General features: G+C 41.6%; 1 protein-coding gene and 1 long non-coding RNA gene across 2 annotated transcripts in view; one reads left to right on the top strand and one right to left on the bottom strand.

The window, feature by feature from the left end:
• LOC107664286 (fibroblast growth factor 11-like) overlaps positions 1-20,540 on the bottom strand; it is a 74,184-nt gene that overhangs the window by 4,252 nt on the left and 49,392 nt on the right. The window contains exon 3 of the mRNA XM_016454809.1: positions 10,711-10,814. Coding sequence (XP_016310295.1) covers positions 10,711-10,814 — 104 coding nt within the window. The remainder of the gene's footprint in view (positions 1-10,710; positions 10,815-20,540) is intronic.
• Positions 15,270-15,833, top strand: LOC107664287 (uncharacterized). The gene is made up of 3 exons (XR_001631445.1): positions 15,270-15,409; positions 15,488-15,540; positions 15,609-15,833. It is a non-coding gene; the product is annotated as an uncharacterized LOC107664287 (long non-coding RNA).

The following is a 20,540-nucleotide window of genomic DNA, read 5'->3' as shown; positions in this document are numbered from 1 at the left end:
AGTAAAAATATTTCAAAATTTTACTGTTTTTGCTGTACTTTGGATCAAATAAATGCAGGCTTGGTGAGCAGAACAGAATTCTTTAAATAAATATAAAAAATCTTACTGTTCAAATTTTTTTTAACTGGTAGTGTAGATATGTATCATTGCATAGTTATTTTGGATAAGAATAAAACGTCAGGTCCGACAATATCTTGTCTTTTTTAATTTAAATCTAGATTTATTCGCATTGGCCCATGGAAACCTCTATGAACACACTTGACTTGACTTGACTTGGCCAAAAAAATCGTGGGGGACGAATTTACATTTTATTAAAAAGTGTTTATGTATTCTACACTCATGGCGCGCACACACATTAGGATAGGTTAGATGCCTGCCTCTGCTGCGAGTCCCTATCAAGCACTTTACAGATTCAACTACTCTCTTCTCCTCCTGCCTGGCTCTTTGGCCCAAATCACTCACCGCAGAGCAAGCCTGTTCTTGATAATGCTGCTGTGAAAACGTGGGAAAAGCTGACGAGGAAGAAATTGGGGTGAAGCGATCTTTATATAGGCGGAGCAATATACTTCATCGCTTTGTCTATAGCGCATTGTGATTGGGTGGTTTACGCTGTCAATACAGGAGACAAACCAATGGGCCACTGGCTGCTCGCTGTCCGTGCGTGATGGTCCTTAGCAAAAAAAAAACAACAAAACACCTTCTATAGGCCCCTTAACTGCGTCGGCCCACCGGGAAAATGTCCGGTATGCCCGATTACCAATCCAGCCCTGACTTTAAGACACTGATTGAGAACAGGGTTTATTTAAAATCTAATTTAAATAATTGAATGAATGAATGAATGAATGAATGAACAGACGAATTAACAAACAAAAAAATAAATATAATAGACAAATATTGGTCTTATAATTTTTGAATAAAATTCATGCAAAATATAGAATTTATGTTCCTATTTATTTTTAGCTTTCATCAGTAAAGTACAGACTATTTTTCTTACATTTAATTCATACTATTGATTATGAATGACTATCTATCTATCTATCTATCTATCTATCTATCTATCTGACCTTACTGCATTTTGCATTCACTTTATTCAGAAAGTATATTTTGCCCCTATTATTTAGTTGGCATCATTAAGGGCCAGACTATTATTCTCACAATTCAAATAAAACAATTTATGACAAAGTATTATGTTGCAGATCATAAGTGGTGACCGCTTATTGACATTTATTCACTATAGCCAATATTTACTCACTAATTTGGCATTTATTGAGTGTTCATTTTGGAACCTGAGTGTGAAGAAAGATGGAAAAGAAGAAAGTTAAAAAATGGATGACAGAAGAAACAATAGAGAGATAAGAAAAAAGACTGAGACTGTGGCAATCATGTCAGAACCATAAAATCTTCTTCAGAGCACCACATATACACACTCAGACACACATACAGTGAAAAGTGCTTGCTTTCACATTAACTTTTCACTGCTGCGGCTGTAAAATCTGTAACTAGTAGGGGTGAATTGATTTCATGTAAGTCCACAGCAAAACGTCAATGAGAATTTCCTCTAAAAAAGCCAGTATAAGACTTTGATGTAGCTGGATAGATGTGTGCACAGGTATGAAGCAATCAAAAAACTGCTTACTAAGAGTGGGTTTAACACACCAGTGAGCATTGACAAGCTTGCAGAATGACGGGGGCACGAGGAAGACATCCGATGAACTTCAAGGTGGGAGAAAATGAAATGAATGATTTGGTAGCTAATGAATAGAGGATAAATAAACAGAAGGTTTTCTTGCAGTATATTTCACTGCATAATGATTAGTCAAATTAATTGCAACGCATTTCAAAGAGCAAAAACATGCTGTTGTGTTGTAATGAGATCTAATGACATTGTAATTGCAGAGGCCAGCAATAACACCTTGTATTTGACAGCCCTAAAAATAAAGCAAGCAGCCGTGTTTTCTTCCTTTAACCACTTGAGACACTTTACGAAACTTCCTCAAACACAGGTCTGAGAACAGCCCTGCACACTGCTGTTCTCACGGAGGCCATTACAAGACTGACAGCAGACTGACCCCAGGTCAGCACGAGAGGTGGGTTTCCTTGGCAGAACACCTGCTCGTCCCTGCACTGCTGACATCACAACAGCTGTAGCGGCGCGCTCGTCCTCTGCCTCTCTCCTTGGCTAGACCCAGCTGAGCGTTTGGGGAATTTCCAAGACAAAATAACACAACAAGCCCCTTCAAGACAACTCCCTTGCTCTTTTCTCCTTCAGCACATAATTAGTGGTCGCTTACACACAGGGACAGTTATAGGGACAGTTCACCCTGTAATGAAAAATCTGCTGAGAGTTTACTCACCCTCAGTCCATCCAAGATGTAGATGAGTTTGTTTCTTCCTCGGAACCGATATAGAACAATGTTGTATTACATCACTAATGGATTCTCTGCAGTGAATTGGTGCTGTCAGATGTTTTTAAATTCAAACCGTTGCTTCTGGCCAACATCTGAGTCTATAATCCATAATAACACTTCCTCTAGTGAAAATGTCCATCTTCTATTGTCCTCTCACATTAAAATGCACCGACATATTTGTTTAGAACTATTTTGGACTGTTTTCGTTTGCAAACGTGCAATCTGTGCATATTTCTTTCAATATTATGGACAGCTGGAAGCAACTGTTTGAAGATAAAAACATTTTAATGATGGATTTGTTTATTACAAACACTCAGCATTTCACTTCACAAGCCATTAATTGATGGACTGGAGTGGTGTGGATTACTTGTGGATTATTGTGATGTTTTTATCAGCTGTTTGGACTCTCATTCTGACGGCACCCATTCACTGCAGAGGATCCACTGGTGAGCAAGTGATGTTATGCTTCATGCAATTTCTTCAAATCTGTTCTGATGAAAAGACAAACTCATTTACATCTAGGATGGCCGAGAGTACATTTTCAGCAAATTTTCATTTTTGGGTGAACTATTCCTTTAAGTTTTTTGACTTGAAGAAGAGGGAAAAGACTGCTGACTCAGTGAGGACCAATCAAGTCCATTTTAAACAGGAAGGGCAAGGTCACAAGTGTGTGTGTGTGAGGAGACGGAGAGAGTGCAGGTGTGTACAAAAAGGAAAAAGAAAAGGAAGTGTGTGTGTGTGTGTGTGGACATGTTCGTGTGGACTAGGTGGTCTAAGGTCAGCTAGAATCATTCGGGATCAGCAGTTAGACTAATTATTTCATCAGTGTGGGTGTGTGGGGACCTGGGGCTCGGATCAAGGTGTGTGAGTGTCAACGCCAGGGTGCTGAGGGCCAGAAGCAGAAACACCCTCTACTTGAAATGAGTAATAATCCTGCCAGAACTACAGGGCACAGCAAAACACACATCGCGCACACACACACACACACACACACACACACACACACACACACACACACACACACACAGACCCTGACATATGCTCCCTCGAGTCTGCAGCTCATCCACTCCAAGTCGTTGGCTTAGTGGTGTCCAGTCATGCTTACCAAAACCATTTCCAACTGCATGCATGTGACGCAGCAGACTATGCATCAAAGATCCACACAATTATACAGAAGACAACACTATTATCATTATACAGAGCTTGTCAGAACAGTGTGCAAGTAACAGCACCGACACACTGTGGAACTTGAAACCATTATTGAAGATTATGTACTGTATCTACAGCTTATTTGAATTCAGCAGAAATTGTTACACATTAAAGGGACAGTTCACCCAAAATTCAAATGTTGCTACAAATATTTTTTTTCTTCTTTGGAACATAAAAAGATATTTTGAGAATATCAGTGTTTTTTGTCCATACAATAGAAGTCAATGGTAATCAAAATGGTTTGAGTACCAACATCTTATTATGTTAAGAGAAAGGAAGCCATAAATATTTGGAATGACACGAGGGTGAGTAAATAATGAGAGAGGTTTAATTTTTGGTAAACTATTCCTTTAGAAATACATTGTGTTTTTGTAAAGAGTCATCTGAATGGTGTACTTTCACATGGGATGAAGACTGCATGCATAATAGCTTTCTATAAAAAGTGTTTTTATTAAAGGGATAGTTCACCCAAAAATGAAAATTCTGTCATTAATTATTCACCCTCATGTCGTTCCAAACCTGTAAGACCTTAGTTCATCCTCGGAACACAAATTAAGTTATTTTTGATGGAATCTGAGAGCTGTCTGACCCTGCATAGACAGCAAGGATATTACCATGATCAACGCACAGAAACGTAGCAAAGACATCGGTAAAATAGTCCACGTGACTTCAGGGGTTCAACCTGAGTACCCCAGAACGTAATCAAAGTAATCAGCGTTGTTTACGTTCAGTAGACAGCGCACGCTTGCTGAACATAAACAACGCTGATTACATTGATTACATTCTGGGCTACTCTTCAAAATGGTGGAAGACGGTAACTCGGGGGAAAAGAATTGCTGAATAAATTATGATATTATTTTTTTCTTTGCGCACAAAAAGTGTTCTTGTAGCTTCGTAAAATTACAGTTGAACCCCTGATGTCACGTGGACTATTTTACCAATGTCCTTGCTACGTTTCTGTGCGTTGATCGTGGTAATATCATTGCTGTCTATGGAGGGTCAGAACAGCTCTCAGATTTCATCAAAAATATCTTAATTGTGTTCCGAAGATGAACAAAGGTCTTACGGGTTTGGAACGACATGAGGGTGAGTAAGTAATGACAGAATTTTCATTTTTGGGTGAACTAACCCTTTAAAGTACAGGAATAACAGCCATGATAAAACTAGCTGAACTCTGAACTCATCTTGATTTGAAATGATTTACATCTGGGCTGTATAAAGAATACTTGGGTTGCACTGGAAAAATATTTCTAGAATTTGTCTACATCTCTCTCCATCCTTTGTCTGGGCTTTTCATGTGACCTAAAGTGACCTGTCCTGATTGCAATGCAATGGGAAGAGGAAGGACAGGAAACAAAATGTGAAAAAGTCAAAAGGAAAATAGGAAATGAAAAGAGGAAAAGAAATGGAGAAACAGAAACAGAAATGGAAAGGGAAGGAACAGAAAAGGAAGGGAAACTGAAAAGAGAATGTATGGCTCGAATGTGTGATATGTCATGGCCACTGTATTAAATGGCTTAAACCAAGTACCTTTTAAAACTTTGTCATGAAAAAGCTGGTCAGTTCAACAAAATCTGCCCCAATTCTGTCAGGTCACCTCTATCAGTGCAAATATGCATCTGTGTGTGTGTGTGTGTGTGTGTGTACACACTGTTTTATTCCCACCTTCTCTCTCACTCTCTTTTTGTGTTCCTGGCCCAGGAGGGCTTCCACTGAGTGTTGAGTTTAAAAAATGGGTCAGGTTATAGAGACAAAGCACTATTTTTTATCGGAAAACAATTTCCAGTGGTCCCCTACAGGTAACACAGCACACAGCAATGACATAGAGTTTTCCAAACACCTTAACCTTTACATACAACTCTCACCAGATCTAACCTCAGACAGGAATGAACAATGAGAGAAAGGTAAACAGGGAATCACACGACAACGACAGAACAGATATGAGACAATAGCAGAAAAAGAGAAACAAATGACTGTGATAAATGCTAAAATTAATTGAAAATGAAATCGAATGATGAACGCAGCCCCATTGGCTGTGCTTTGCATGCCTTCACTTGTCAATCCATCTCTCACTATATTCCTTCCTATGGAGTATAGAGCCCTTTTTCCTGCTGTGAAACACCCTGCTGGCCTGCACGTACTCTTCCATCCCTATCCCTCATGAACCATTCAGCTTCTTCGTATTCCTCTTAAACGTCATCAATCTGTCAGATGAGGAAGATGACGGCCAGATTACTACAGTACATCATCATGCTTCACCAAAAAGCACACTCACGAGACAGCTGAGCAGAGGATCATGGGAAAGACCTCTGAGCGGCACATTAATTAGATTTAAACATGTAAGGTTAGAAATTTCATTTTGAGGCTTTATCAGGGGTTGAAAAGTGAACATAGTGAACCATATGCAAAAAACTCTAAGAGTGAGCACCCTTACGCCAAGAGCACGAACATGAAGATAATACAATATAGACTTTTAATAAGATCTCCAGATGATGAAGGTTAATCCAAGACAGAAGGGAATATAAGCATTCAGAACAATAGTTCATATCTGTGACATCATGCCCCCCTCCTGTTAAATCCAAATCAGATTCAATTAAGTCCACAGAGTCCAGCAGCAGCTCACCCTCAGCAGTGGTGCAGTGGGCGGGGCTTTCTTCTAAGCCCTCGTGCTCCCTTGCATCATCCACCGGCGCGTGCACAGTTGCCAGCTCTCGCACCTGGTCTGACGTCTCAGACTCTAGCAGAGGATCATGGGAAAGGTTAGAACAATGAGAGAAAGGTAAGGGTGATCCTCAGCTCTGTCGCTCTTTCAGGCGATGGCTCGTCGGTCGCGATGGGCTCTGGCTCTCCGTCAGCGGTGGGCTCAGGCAATTGCTCCGCACAGTGGGGTGATGGTGGGCTGGGCTCTGGGTCGGGAGTGGGGCTGGAGATATCCTCCTCAGCGGGGCAGACGGAGAAATGTATTCTATTACTCTCCAGCACCCACTCCACAAAAGCAGCGAAACTCCCCCGAGGACCATACCCAGACAACTTGGCCTGTGTTGCGGTGTTGAGGCTTGCCTTGTAGAAGGTACACAGGCAGTTGTCCGGGTAGTGTGTGAAGTTAGAGAGTTCCACGAACATCCGTGTGTGGTCCTCGAGGGTGAGCTCCCCCTGCTCCAGCAGGAGAAGGACGACAGCGGGGGAATCCATAAAAAAAAAAAAGAAAAAGTAAAAAAAAAAAAAAGGAAACACAGGGAACTTAAGCTTACACTTTTTTTGTCGGCCGGTTATTCTGTCATGCTTACGTCAAGAAGATAATACAATTTAGACTTTTATTAAGATCTCCAGACGATGAAGGTTAATCCAAGACAGAAGGGAACATAAGCATTCACAACAATAGTTCATATCTGTGACACATACTATACTATATATATTGGCTTTGAAGATCCAGGTTTTGAAATGTACCACATTCTCGAACAATCTGGTTAATTTAATGTAAATTAATAACATCTTAAAATTCAATGGGCAATTTCATTATGGATATAGATTTCTAGTTATGCCAAGCTCTAAAATACTTTATCAGGCAGAAATTGCAAATAAAACCCAGTAAATTATGAACAGCTGGAAAGGTTATGGGGCCTTCCAATATTATTGCGGACAATGGGGGTAATCAAAAAGGATAGGAACCACTAGTTTAACAACCACATAGCAACAGTAAAACACAACACTCTAGCATCTGCATAGTAACAATCTTAAAATCATCTTGGCAACAACATAATTGTGTGACAGTAAATAAAGACGGTAAGAGGAGAACGAGAGACCTGCAAGAATACAGGGTGAGAGCATGACTGAGGTAGTAGAAGTTGAACGAGCATGAAGAAGAGAGAGAGAAAAGGCTGTAGGTGTGTGTGAATGATTTAGTCCCCGTGGAGGGCCGTGTCCGAGTGTGTCAGCCACCGGAAAACATGAATTATTGATAGACTCAGAGTTTAGGGCAGGTATGTGTGACAGAGAGAGGCCATGTGTTCAGGGACATCTGATCTTACAACACATGCACACAGAGGTACATTTGTGGCAGAGCGTGAACGAATCCCGTTATGCAACACACACACAAACACTTGCACCTTCTTATTCCAGCTCTGGAAAATATTAGTGGAATTTTAGTGGAAAATAAGGGAACACTCACTTACTCACTTAAGTGTCTACAAGACTCCACCTACTGTAGCAAATTCATTAACCAATAACTGGTGTGTGTGAGAGAAGAATCTGAGAGATCTGACAAACCATACACATATCAAAGCCTTCAGAACTCACTTTCAAAGCATTAGTTCACCCAAAAGAAACTTCTGTTGCCATAATTTCAACTTGCAAAAACATGTAAGATTTCACTTCCATAAAGTCATACAGATTTGGAACAACACACAGGAGTAAATAATGGGAGAATTTTCACTTTTAGTTGAACTTACCCTCTAAGTAATTGGTAACACATTTGCTTTCTAAAAATATACGGCCAGCAGATTTTAACCATGTAAAAGGTACAAAATATTGCTTGCTGGTAATTGCAGTTTGCATTGATTGTGGTAAATTTTTGCACAGAACTGTGGCTAATCTCCCTTGAGAAAATTAACCATGGTTTTACGAAAAATACAACCAAAAAAACATGGTTACTATAGTTAAACCATGGTAACCACATATTAACCATGGTTTATAGTTTAACCATGGTATTTGTAGTAAAACTGTGGTTATACAAATGATAGTTAATACACCAAAAAAAAAAAAAACATGGTTACACTTCTACTATAATAAAACTATGGTTAATTTTCACAAGGGGTCTTAATTGTCTTAAAGTTAAAATGTTTGGAGATTTGCCACCAAACCTGAATTCTTGAAGTGGTTATTAAGACTAACCCTGTGTTCAAATATGTTTGCTTCCCTACTACATACAGACTAAAACAGTAGGGTACAGTGGGGGAAAACATTCCTCACATAACATTTCAAAAGTCAACAATATGTGTTTTGGTTCTATTGTTTCAGAATAGTTTAAAGTTCAGGAGCAAGCTGTCTCCTGTTTTGTGTTTGCACTGCGTCTTGTGGCATGCTTCACTGGCTTCACACTAGTCTCTTTGGTTTAAAAAATCATGCTAAAAAAAGATAAAAGTTAGGAATGAAAGTTAGGACACGGGTAGAGCAGTTTCAACGCTTCAGACTAAGGCAGAGAAGAGAGAAAGAAAGAAAAGAGGTCGCTCTGCATGAGGTTTTCTAGGATAGGGATTTTCTCTCTTTTTTCAGGTATGGTCATTTCCCTCTGTGGAAAATGGGTCGACTTTCTTCCCATGAGGAGAACACATTCTCTACAGATGCTCTCCTTACAGGAGTAGAGAAAAAAAGAGATAGAAAGTGCATTTGTGCTCCTTTGTGTGAGAGGGGGATACATGATAGAGAAGCAAATGAGTTGCTTATTGAGTTCACAACTTAGGGACAGTTGTAATTTGTGTAATAACTGATATAAATATAATTTTTTTGTTTATCTCACACATTTTTTAGGTTACCATAGCTTTTAAAACATAAAAATGTTTATATGATTCATTTTATTTTATACATATTTATGCATGAATGTGAAAAAATAAATTGCATCACACACACACACACACACACACACACACACACACACACAAATGTAGTGTAAAAGTAGTGTTTATTTTAAAGAAAACACAAGCACACTTTTACAAATGTGACAAAAATGCTATTGGATTTAAAGTACAAAAGAACAGATATGCAGTTCAGAATTTAAACATGAAAAATATTTGAGCACTTTCTGGTTGCCAGACTTAGTGGATCTTAAAAAAATAACTTTGAGACCAGTACTTTAGAAGACGCATAGCTAAGAGAAGTGGAGATCTTTTTGAAATCTAACACCACTGTATTTGTGTGCAGACAGAATTTAGTTTGATATTCTGATATCCATGCAATGTAATAATTCATACATTTTAAGTGCACTTTATGGGGGCACAGTACATCATGTAGGCCTATACACCACTCTTAGACTAATCATCTTACTTTAGTGTTATGAATTTCAAAGATGAAAAGAATACTCTTTTCTTCTCCAAATAAGAGCGAGTGGATCAGACAATAGAGAGAAGAGAGAAGAAAGGCTGCTCTGCTGTACACTGCAAAGCAATGCATCTCTTAGCAGAAGCATGTCTTTCGCACAAGAGTTTAACTGGTAGAGAGAAATAGGCCAGATTAATGGAGTGTGTCACAGAGAACTGAGGCCAACAGTACTCACACTCACTGTCTGAGGACAAACGCACACAACAGTTAACTTCATTAGTAGCACCTGATACATAATCAAAGAGCATGTTGTACTGTGTAAGGTTTCCTTGAGCATATAATGCAGAGGAGACCCAATGTCTGAGACATCATTCAAATCTGGGATTTAAAATCTTCAGTTTTAGGATTTTAAAAACTTTTATACAAAGGGACATTATAAAATAAAATGAATAAGAAATATTTACGATTCTAATAATTAAGGCTATTTTCAAATCATTAAAATAGAATAAGATTTATAATTTTTATATACACTACCGATCAAACGTGGAATAAATTAGAATGATTTCTGAGGGATCATGTGACACTGAAAACTGGAGTAATGCATGCTAAAATAAAGAAACTGAAACTATGCCATCACAGGAAAAAACTACACGTTAAACTATTTTGAAATACAATTTTGTAATAATATTACACTATTATTTTTTTTGTATTGTATTTTTGATCAAATAAATGCAGCATTGGTGAGCATAACAGAAACAAAACAAAAACACAACAAAAATCATTCATTCCAAACTTTTGACTGGTAGCATGTAAGTTTATAATAAATAAAAAGTAAATATGAGAAAATGTAATATTGCTGTACATTTGATTCTGCTGTCATTAAAACAATTTTCAATTCAACAGTATTTGGTTTAGAAATCTGCAGAATAAAAGCTTTTTCACTGGTGGACTCAGACATTTGGCCTCTACTGCATAGCGCTGACATCTTTAACATGATAAGATGTGTTAGGAGAGGTCTGGAAAGATTTGTAACCTATTGATGATTATGCTGTAGACTTACTGATGTGTAGAGGTAGCCCTCGCTGTTCATGCCTATGTAGAGTCCTGTCTTGGTGCTCTGGATGGCCACTATCCTCAGACCCACAGGAATCAAGTTGAATAGCACTGCAATTCAGAGAGAGAGAGATTTTAATCATCAGTGTGGACGGTCTGAAATTTTGCTCGATATGAAATAAATGATGAACGATTCTCAATACTTCTTTTTTCAACGTGTTATGAAGGATGAGAATTTCTCTCCAGTGCACCTAAGGTGACACACACCCCCAAAACTGACAGTTTCAGCAGAAACCTCCTGAAATTACAGACCCCAGTGAAATGAGCTTTCAGATTCGGTGAGGCACATTAAAGAGAAACGGAGAAATCTCCTTACACCTCGCTCTTTGTTCTGCCATCGCTCTGCCAGCCGTAGCCAACAGGATTTCCACTGTTTCCAAAACTGGGATGTTAGCTTGAGGCATGTGCATTCTGTGTGGCACCGGGACGGTTGCGCGTGCTCATTCATAAGCCTTTTGAGCTGCAGATGAGAGTGTGTCTATTTTGGTGTGGAGTGTTGACCGACGGGACCATTGGTGAGAAACGTCTTGAGCGACATGTTGACTTTAGCAGTATTGACAAATGCCTCATGGCAAAGTGTCTCCACAGGAGCGATGAAGATTTGAGTTGCACCCTCCTAGTCTCGAGACAACCGCGGGCATGACAATGCAGACCTCATCTGAACCCCAAACCTTACAGCCTTAAAATAAAATAAAAGAAATACATATATTATTCCACTGTCTTGCAGCAAGGCAGACAAGACAGTGTAATAGTTATAGTGTTTAGCAAAATAACAAAGCAATAAAATAAAATATAATAAAATAAAAACAACTTTCATCATACGCTCTAAAAAATGCTGGGTTAAATATAACCCAGCGCTGGGTTAAAAAGGGAGAAACCCAGCTATTGGGTTGTTTTGACCCAGCGGTTGGGTTATATTTAACCCAGCATTTTTTAGAGTGTATTAATAATAAAATAAAATAAATAAAATATAAAATAAAATTAATATTTTACTGTCTTGTCTGCTAGCAATGCTGGCATCAAATTACGATTCAGATGACAAGCTATAAGCAATATTCATAATACAAGTAGTAAAACTGGTTTTGATTAGATGGGATCTTTCAAATTAGCATAAAATCTACTAGTGACAGCAGAACTAACTTTACCAAGCTTTTAACTGTGGTTCTCAGTATCAATTAATGATCATCCAAAGACAATTAAACACCTTGAGCCATTAAACAACATTTGCTCGTTACCATAATGAAATACGTTTCCGCTAGAAAATAAAAACTTTCAACATCAAGTTATGCACTTGCCTCAGTGTGTATGAGCGTTTGTGTGTTTACATGTTGTGTCTTGTCACCCTGAAGCATCACTACAAAGACTGACTGTCAATCTTTATTTATTGCCTTGGTGACTTTTGGAGACACAAAGAAATGGATGACAACCTTAGGTCTGCCTCTGTCAAAGTCCATCTGTGCTTGGCATTATGGGATAAGGGTCAGGGCATAAAACTTGCCTGTCGTTCATCCTCTCTCTCTATTATGGAGAATTTTTTCTTTCTTTTTTCAATAAGCCTCAGCACATTGTGTTAGTACACTGTCAACAGCTCTGACATCTCGCTGTCTGTTAAAGACCTTCAGAGTTTCTCCCTCTTCCTTTTTTTTTCTTTCCCCTACTCCATTCTTCTCCTTCCCTCCTGGGCGGGTTGAAGGGAAGTCATTAAATGTTAGTATGACATTAGTAAAACTTTCTGAGCGTGTAAGTGTTCTTGAGGGGGCTGTGCTGAGGAAATTATATCTGCTGTATGTTTTATCTCTAGTTGACCATATCTGCAAGATGCTTCTGAAAAATGTCTATGACCAGATGGACATTTACAGGATAAAACTAATTCCACAGATGCATTACCTCACTAACAGGTTTGTCTTTTGCCTTTGTTTAACTTTCAGTTATGTTTTTTTTTTGTCTAGACACTGGCCTCACACCATCTTTTCTTTCTCACTGCTGTCTTGTTCTCTTTGGTTAACCTTTTCTGTGTGCCAAAAAAGATGCCAGAATCTTGCTCTTTTAGAATCACTCTCTCTCTTTATCAGGGCCGTGCACAGACCTTTTGAGGGGCATGTGCTGCTCTTTTCATGTGGAACGTATTTGCGTGCCCTTATTTGGGTTATTTTCCCCGGTAGTCCGGGGTGGCGTAGTCACTACAACTGGGCCCCTTGCTACAAGTGGCGCAGTCGGCAGGATTATCCACAGAATATTCAGCGGAGGCGTGAAATTCTGTATTTTGTAAGATTTTGTGTGCATCTTACCTCTCTTTCTCTGTTTTTTTTCTTTAGGTCTAAAGCAGCAGCGTGTGCCTTGGAGACTGCAGTTTTTCGATTTGGCTCCTTTTAATGGTTAATTTTTTGTATTTAAAAAAAAAAAAAGGGAAAAAAATATATACATTTTTATATTTTATAATGGATGGAGAACTGCAGGAACTTAAAGAGCTTGTGGCTCAACTTAGAGCGGACAATGAGAAGTTGCGTCAGGAAAGGGCTTCACGAGAGGTTAGTGTTGATGGGCCTAGTACTCCTGCGATGGTGGGATTAACGATACCTCCACCATCGACTAGTACTAGTGTCCCAGTAACTGATAGGTTTGTATTCGTGCCGAGAGATCGGAGGTGTCCAAAGTTTAGTGGAAAATCTGGGGTGGGTATAAATAAATGGGTTGAAGAAGCTAGAGCATGTATGCGTGCTCGTTATTTATCCCCTGCAGATCAGGCCTTCTTTCTCTTTTATAATTTGGAAGGAGAGGCGCGAGAAGAGATACGATATAGGTTAGATGAGGTGCGTGGAGATCCTGAGAAAGTTATTAAAGCACTGCGTGAGTTGTATGGATGTTCATTGTCACATGTAGCTCTGCAGGAAGCTTTCTTTTCCCGGAAGCAGCAAGAGGGGGAAACGCTTTTGGAGTTTTCCCTCGCCTTGATGGGCCTCCTGGAGAGGGTTAAGCAACAGTCATCGAATGTTATGGTAAATGCTGAAACGGTATTTCGAGACCAATTCGTTGAACACGTAAATGACAGCACATTGAGATGGGAACTTAAACAGCTGGTGCGTCGACAACCAAATTCCACATTGTTAGATGTGCGAAGTGAGGCCCTTCGATGGGAGCAGGAGGGGATGCCAGGGGGTGCTAGGGCCCGAAGTTTATCCGTCCCTTTAGCACGTGGCATTCAGTATGTTGTTCAGGGGGATTCGTGGGTGGGGGCTCGTAGTTCGCCCCAGCGGTCTGAATTGGGTGAGTTAAAAGAAATGCTGAGAGCACAGCAAGAGCAGATAAATCGGCTTACGCAAAACTTTGCTCAATGGCAAGGTTCAGACATGCGTGGTTGAGTCCCTCGCAGTGGTCCTGTAATTTGTAGAAGGTGTCAAAAGCCAGGTCATTTTGCAAGAGAGTGTGATGGGGAGCGGGCTCCCCAGCGCACTCCGTATGCCACTGTGGGGGGTCTGCAGGCCTCTAATTCTGCGCCATCGGAAAACTAGTCAGTAACTGATAGGTTTGTATTCGTGCCGAGAGATCGGAGGTGTCCAAAGTTTAGTGGAAAATCTGGGGTTGGTATAAATGAATGGGTTGAAGAAGCTAGAGCATGTATGCGTGCTCGTTATTTATCCCCTGCAGATCAGGCCTTCTTTCTCTTTGATAATTTGGAAGGAGAGGCGCGAGAAGAGATACGATATAGGTCAGATGAGGTGCGTGGAGATCCTGAGAAAGTTATTAAAGCACTGCGTGAGTTGTATGGATGTTCATTGTCACATGTAGCTCTGCAGGAAGCTTTCTTTTCCCGGAAGCAGCAAGAGGGGGAAACGCTTTTGGAGTTTTCCCTCGCCTTGATGGGCCTCCTGGAGAGGGTTAAGCAACAGTCATCGAATGTTATGGTAAATGCTGAAACGGTACTTCGAGACCAATTCGTTGAACACGTAAATGACAGCACATTGATATGGGAACTTAAACAGCTGGTGCGTCGACAACCAAATTCCACATTGTTAGATGTGCGAAGTGAGGCCCTTCGATGGGAGCAGGAGGGGATGCCAGGGGGTGCTAGGGCCCGAAGTTTATCCGTCCCTTTAGCACGTGGCATTCAGTATGCTGTTCAGGGGGATTCGTGGGTGGGGGCTCGTAGTTTGCCCCCACGGTCTGAATTGGGTGAGTTAAAAGAAATACTAAGAGCACAGTAAGAGCAAATAAATCTGCTTACGCAAAACTTTGCTCGATGGCAAGGTTCAGATATGCGTAGTCGAGTGTCTCACAGTGGTCTTGTGATTTGTGGAAGGTGTCAAAAGCCAGGTCATTTTGCAAGAGAGTGTGATGGGGAGCGGGCTCCCCAGCGCACTCCGTATTCCACTGTGGGGGGTCGGCAGGCCTCTAATTCTGTGCAATCGGAAAACTAGTGCCCACCGTGCTGCAGAGTCACAGCTCGGTTGGGAATTTTATTGGCTCGGTTTTGTCAAATGATCCTGTGCCAGACTCCCAATGTAGTGATGTTGCTAAAACGTCACCATTATTAATTATGTGGCCAATGAGCGATCGCCCGGTTAGGGTATATAAGTTGGTTGGTTCTGCCTCTTGCTGTGTGTCATGGTCGAAAGCCCGCCCCTTCCTTCCTGTTGTGGCCTTCCAAGGTAGGTGTTTTTAGCCATTTAGCTTAACTGTCTGGTTGGAGTGTTATTTAGTGATTTGTGCGATCTGTACCTCTTTAGTGTGTTGTTAGGCTGCTGAGATATACTGGGTGCGGTGCGTTGTTGGCTCTCAGGTAAGTTAATGACGTTTGGGAAGCTGGGGGAAATTGTGTTCAGCTTAATATGAGTTTTTGTGTTTCAGTGTGGTGTGCCTTCATGGCTCCCATTGATTGTGGCCTCGCAGTGTAACGTAGCCCAGGTCATAGCACCAGCTGTTGTCGCTGTCACCTTTTAAAGGGGAGCCTTTAAAGAGGTTGTTGTTGTATGATCCTTAGATCTGTTGTCATGAGCATTACACCATCGTATTAACGGGTAGGTAAATCGCTCTAATAGCTAAAAAACCTCGGATGTTTTATTGTAGTTATAATTGTGCTGTGTGTGTGTGTTTTGGACATAGTATAGGTTGAGCGGAAGTGGTAATTAATACAGCTCGTTTCCTATTCTGCATTGTTCGAGCCACGCTGCTGCTTTTGGGAGTTTAATTACGTCCATGTCTAGTATTCAAGTGGGCTTGATGTTTGTTCGTTTATTTGTTTGTTTTCTGTTTGGTATTTTGTTTTGAGTAATTTGTAATTTTGTTTTTTTTTCCTTCGTGACTCCTCTTTCAAAAGTTGATTTTGTTTTCTTTCGTTTCGTTTGTTGTGAATATGGACCTTCAATTTGTGGTTTATTTTTAATGTGATGTTTTCTTTTTCTTTTGTTTGTAGGAGTGGAGTGCTTCCGGGAGCGGGTCGGGTTTTGACAGCACCACGGATATTATTTCACTCGGGGTGGCCATTTTCGTGTGTGTCACTATTGCTGTGTTACTATTTGCAGTGAATCTTGTGGGTGTGATTTTCTCTTTTGCATACCTGGTGCTGTTACATTCACCCGCTTCTTATATAGGAAGACTCCGCTTTCTACAGCATTATTATTATTTGGATGTTTTCTGTTTTTCTTTTTTTGACCTATGACATTGGTGTGTGCCGGCTGTGGGTTTTAAATTAATATCAGCCAATTCTTTTAGCCTTAATAAAAGATTGTTTGTACTGAGATTCACGCCTCTTGCTCTTTTCATGTGGAACGTATTTGCGTGCCCTTATTTGGGTTATTTTCCCCGGTAGTCCGGGGTGGCGTAGTCACTACAACTGGGCCCCTTGCTACAAGAAGTTATTTATTTACCCTTGCAAGACGTTCTGCTGCTCTGCTGTGGAACTTCAGTTCACTGCACTCAGTCAGTCAAGACAGGGGGCGGAGTTATGAGCTTTGACTGACAGTTTGAGCGGATCCAACAAGATTTAGTCACAAACTCTTTTTTTTAATACCTTTCATTCGCTAAATATATTTGTAAAACAGACAGACAGACGTAAAGGGTGACCAATAGCATTGATTTATTGAATAAAAAAAAATAAATAAAAAAAAGGGCACTTCGGAGTGTAAGGACAAAAAAGGGCATGTGCTCTGCACAGGTTGAGCCCTACCTGTGCACGTGCCTGCTCTTTATCTCCCTCTGGCCATATACACACTGCAGTTGTCACTCCTCTTCTGAGATCTATATGCTCCATATAAAAATAATACTAAATAGTATAGTATAAATATAATTTAAATAAAATATATAATAGTACATATAATTTCAATATATTTGTACATTTATTTGGTCAAAAGCAGTACAATTGGGAAATATTATTACAAATTAAATATACAATAGTGTTTTTTATTTGTGATCTTACAGAAATCATTCTAATGATTGCTGCTGATTTCATGCTCAAGAAACATTTAATTATTATTTATTATTATTAATGTTTAAACAGTTGTGCTGCTTAATATTTTTTTGTGAAAACCGTTATAATTTTTAATCTTTTTTGTTATATTTTTTTTTTGTAATTTTGTTTTGTCAAGGTATTCTTTTTTTCTTTCAAAAACAAACAAAAAAATGCATATTAGTGTATATTTGTTTGTTTGTTTGTTTGTTTGTTTGTTCGTTCGTTTATTTGTTTGTTTTCTGTTTGGTATTTTGTTTTGAATAATTTGTAATTTTGTTTTTTTCTTCCTTCGTGACGCCCTGATTTTGTTTTCTTTCGTTTCGTATATATGTCAGGATTATGGACCTGTTTTGGTGTGTTTTCCCTCCCCATGTGCTCCGTGACCCAGTTTCTTCCTTGTTTGATTGGTTTCATGTGATTCAGGTGTGTCTTGTCAATTGTCGTCATTACCCCATGTATTTAAGTCCTAGTCTGTGCGTTCTGTCTTTGTCGGGTCAAACAGTGTGATGTACATGTGTCTTCTCCCGTTCCTGGTTTGGATTGCCCCTTGTGTGGATTTATTAAAGACTGTTTATTCTAATCTACGTCTCTGTCGTTTACTCCGACACACTGCGTGACAGAAAACCCGACCGACAAAAAGTAAAACTTAGCTGCGTTTCCCCTCCATTTTGTTTCCGTGTTTTGTTCAGTGTTTTTTTTTTTCTCCCGTTTGTCTCCTATGGATCCCTTCAACCCCTTCTCCCATCCAGGATATCTCCTCCTACTGCTGGAGCAGGGGGAGAGATCGCTCGAGGTCCATACCAGATTGTTTCTGGAAATCCTCCTTCTTACCAGCTACCCGGACGACGCGCTCTGCGCATTCTATGACGACAGGCTGAACCCAGCATGCAGTGCACCGTCATCCGAAGATGGCCCTCGAGCAGATTTTGCCACCTTTGTGAGTGGATCCGGGCGAGAAACGGATCTCCGTTCACCGTCTGTTCCAAGGATGATCTCACCAATTCCACTCCGGACCCAGAGCCCAGCCCACCATCAGCCCACTGCACAGAGCCAAAGCCAGAGCCCACCGATGACGGAGAGCCCAAGCCCGCCGCGACTGACGAGCCATCGGTGCATGGAGCGACAGAGCTGAGGATCGCTGCTCTGGAGCCGGAGCTGCTGATGACCTCAGACCAGGTGCAAGAGCCGGCTACATCACCTGCCACGAGGGAGAATGCCGTGGACAGCGAGAACGCGGAGGGGAGCTCTGCCCCCTGCACTATGGCTGAGGGTGAGCATAATGTGGATCTGGGACTGCTGGACTTAGAAGGAGAGGTTTTGGATGTATATGCTGACCTGCCCCCTCTCCTCCCTCCTTCGTCGGAGCCCTCTGTCAGTCCTGTCCCCACGTCAAGCCCAGAGAGGGCTACTATTCCCAAGTCTGGCCCGCCGGCCGAATCACTCCCAAGCCCTATGATGACAGCAGCTATCTCCTTCACCTCAGTCCAAAAGAGGAGAATGAGGAGGAAAGGACTGTTGGCTCTAGCCCCTGACCAGAGTCGAGAGATGGCTCTAGACCCTGACCAGAGTCAAGTGATGGCTCCAGCCCCTGACCAGAGTCGAGAGAGGGCTTCTGTTCCTGAGTTCAGCCCAGAGAGGGCTCCTGTTTCCATGTCCAGCCCAGGGAGGGCTCCTGTTTCCACGTCCAGCCCAAAGAGGGCTGCGGTTCCCACGTATGACCCAGGGAGAACCTCAGTTCCCGAGTTTAGCCCAGAGAGGGCTCCTGTTCCTGAATTAGGCCCAGAGAGAGCTCCTGTCCCTGAGTCCAACACAGAGAGGGCTTCCGTTCCCAATATCGGCCCAGGGAAAGTTTACAGCCCTGAGAGCCCGGAGGCTCAGAAATGCCCACCCACCCTCATGCTCCTGCATCCTCCACCGCTGTCGTCTGGCAGCCCCTCTGCTCACACTCAGCCCACCATCTGTTCGGTGCTTGTACCGCGGATCTGCCAGTCTCCATCGTCTGAATGGCTGGAGGATCCCTTGCTGCCGCCTCCAGCCTCTGAGTCCCAGACTCCACCTCGGCCCATCGACCCAGCGGCGCCACCATGGCTCCTAGCTCCCTCCTCTCCGCTGTGGCCCGGCAGTCCACTGGCTCCGCCAGGCTCCCTCGTCCCTCCGGCTCTGTCTTGGTCTGTTGTCGACCATCCGTCGCCTCGGGACTCCCCTCCTCTGGCTGTGCCTCGTCCCTCCGGCTCTGTCAGGCTCCTCCTTCCCTTCGGCTCCTTCTCGGCCCTCTGTCGCTCTGGCTCCACCGCGGCATTCCGGATCCCCCGCCTCTGCCTCGGTCGCCTGAGCCATCTGCTCCGCCTTGGCCCTTCGGATCCTCCCCGTCGTCCTGGCTCATTGGCTCTCCGTCTCTGCCTCGGGCTCCTCCACCACCTGCTCCGCCGCTGTCGGTCAGCCCCCTGGAGTCGTCAGCTCTTCCTCCACCATGGCTCCTCCCGGCTCCACCGTGGGTCGCTGTTATGGCTGCGGCCTGGGTGCATGTGATTTCATGTGATTCTTGCCAATTGTCCTCATTACCCCATGTATTTAAGTTCCAGTCTGTGTTCCAGTTCTGTCTTTGTTGGGTCTAACAGTGTGATGCACGTGTGTCTTCTCCCGTTCCTGGTTTGGATTGCCCCTTGTGTGGATTCATTAAAGACTGTTTATTCTAATCTATGTCTCCGTCGTTCACTCTGACACAGTGCATGACAATATAAATAGCACCATTCACACACTACCTTCATCAAAATTGATATTTAGATGCCATTCATATATTTCTTGTTTCCAAACTGGCTCAGGGATCAGTTTCCACCTCAGAGTAAACAAAAAAGTATTTGTGAGAAAAAGTTTGAAATTAGAAATAAAAGTCACAGTGCTGAGATATAAAGTCACAATTACTAGAAATAAAGTTGCAACTATGAGAAATCAAGTAGAAGATAAGTCACATTGCGAGATATAAATAAACATTTTGAGATTTAAAAAAAAATTGCTGTTGCAATGTTAATATTGCAAGAAATAAAGTTGCATATGTAGATATACAGTTTTTCATAGCATTCCACCCACACAAAGAACAATAATGAAGAGGAATCACTCCTATATTTACATGCTGTTATTCCTCCCAAAACTTTGCAGTGTCTATGTGGCCTCTGAGGCCAGTAGAAGGTGAGGCAAAAAGTAGAAAAATGCTGTAATAAGGAATCAAATTTAGTTGCAAAGAAACCAACTCCACCTGACTCTTTCTCTCTCTCTCTCTCTCTCTCTCTCTCTCTCTCTCTCGTATCTTTTCAAGTGCAAGTACTTGAGCAAGG

The sequence above is a fragment of the Sinocyclocheilus anshuiensis genome, unplaced genomic scaffold, assembly GCF_001515605.1.
Source record: "Sinocyclocheilus anshuiensis isolate Anshui unplaced genomic scaffold, SAMN03320099.WGS_v1.1 scaffold99, whole genome shotgun sequence".
Taxonomy (NCBI): Eukaryota; Metazoa; Chordata; class Actinopteri; order Cypriniformes; family Cyprinidae; genus Sinocyclocheilus; species Sinocyclocheilus anshuiensis.
Note: the sequence above shows the minus strand (reverse complement) of the source record. Positions and strands in the feature narration are given on the sequence as shown.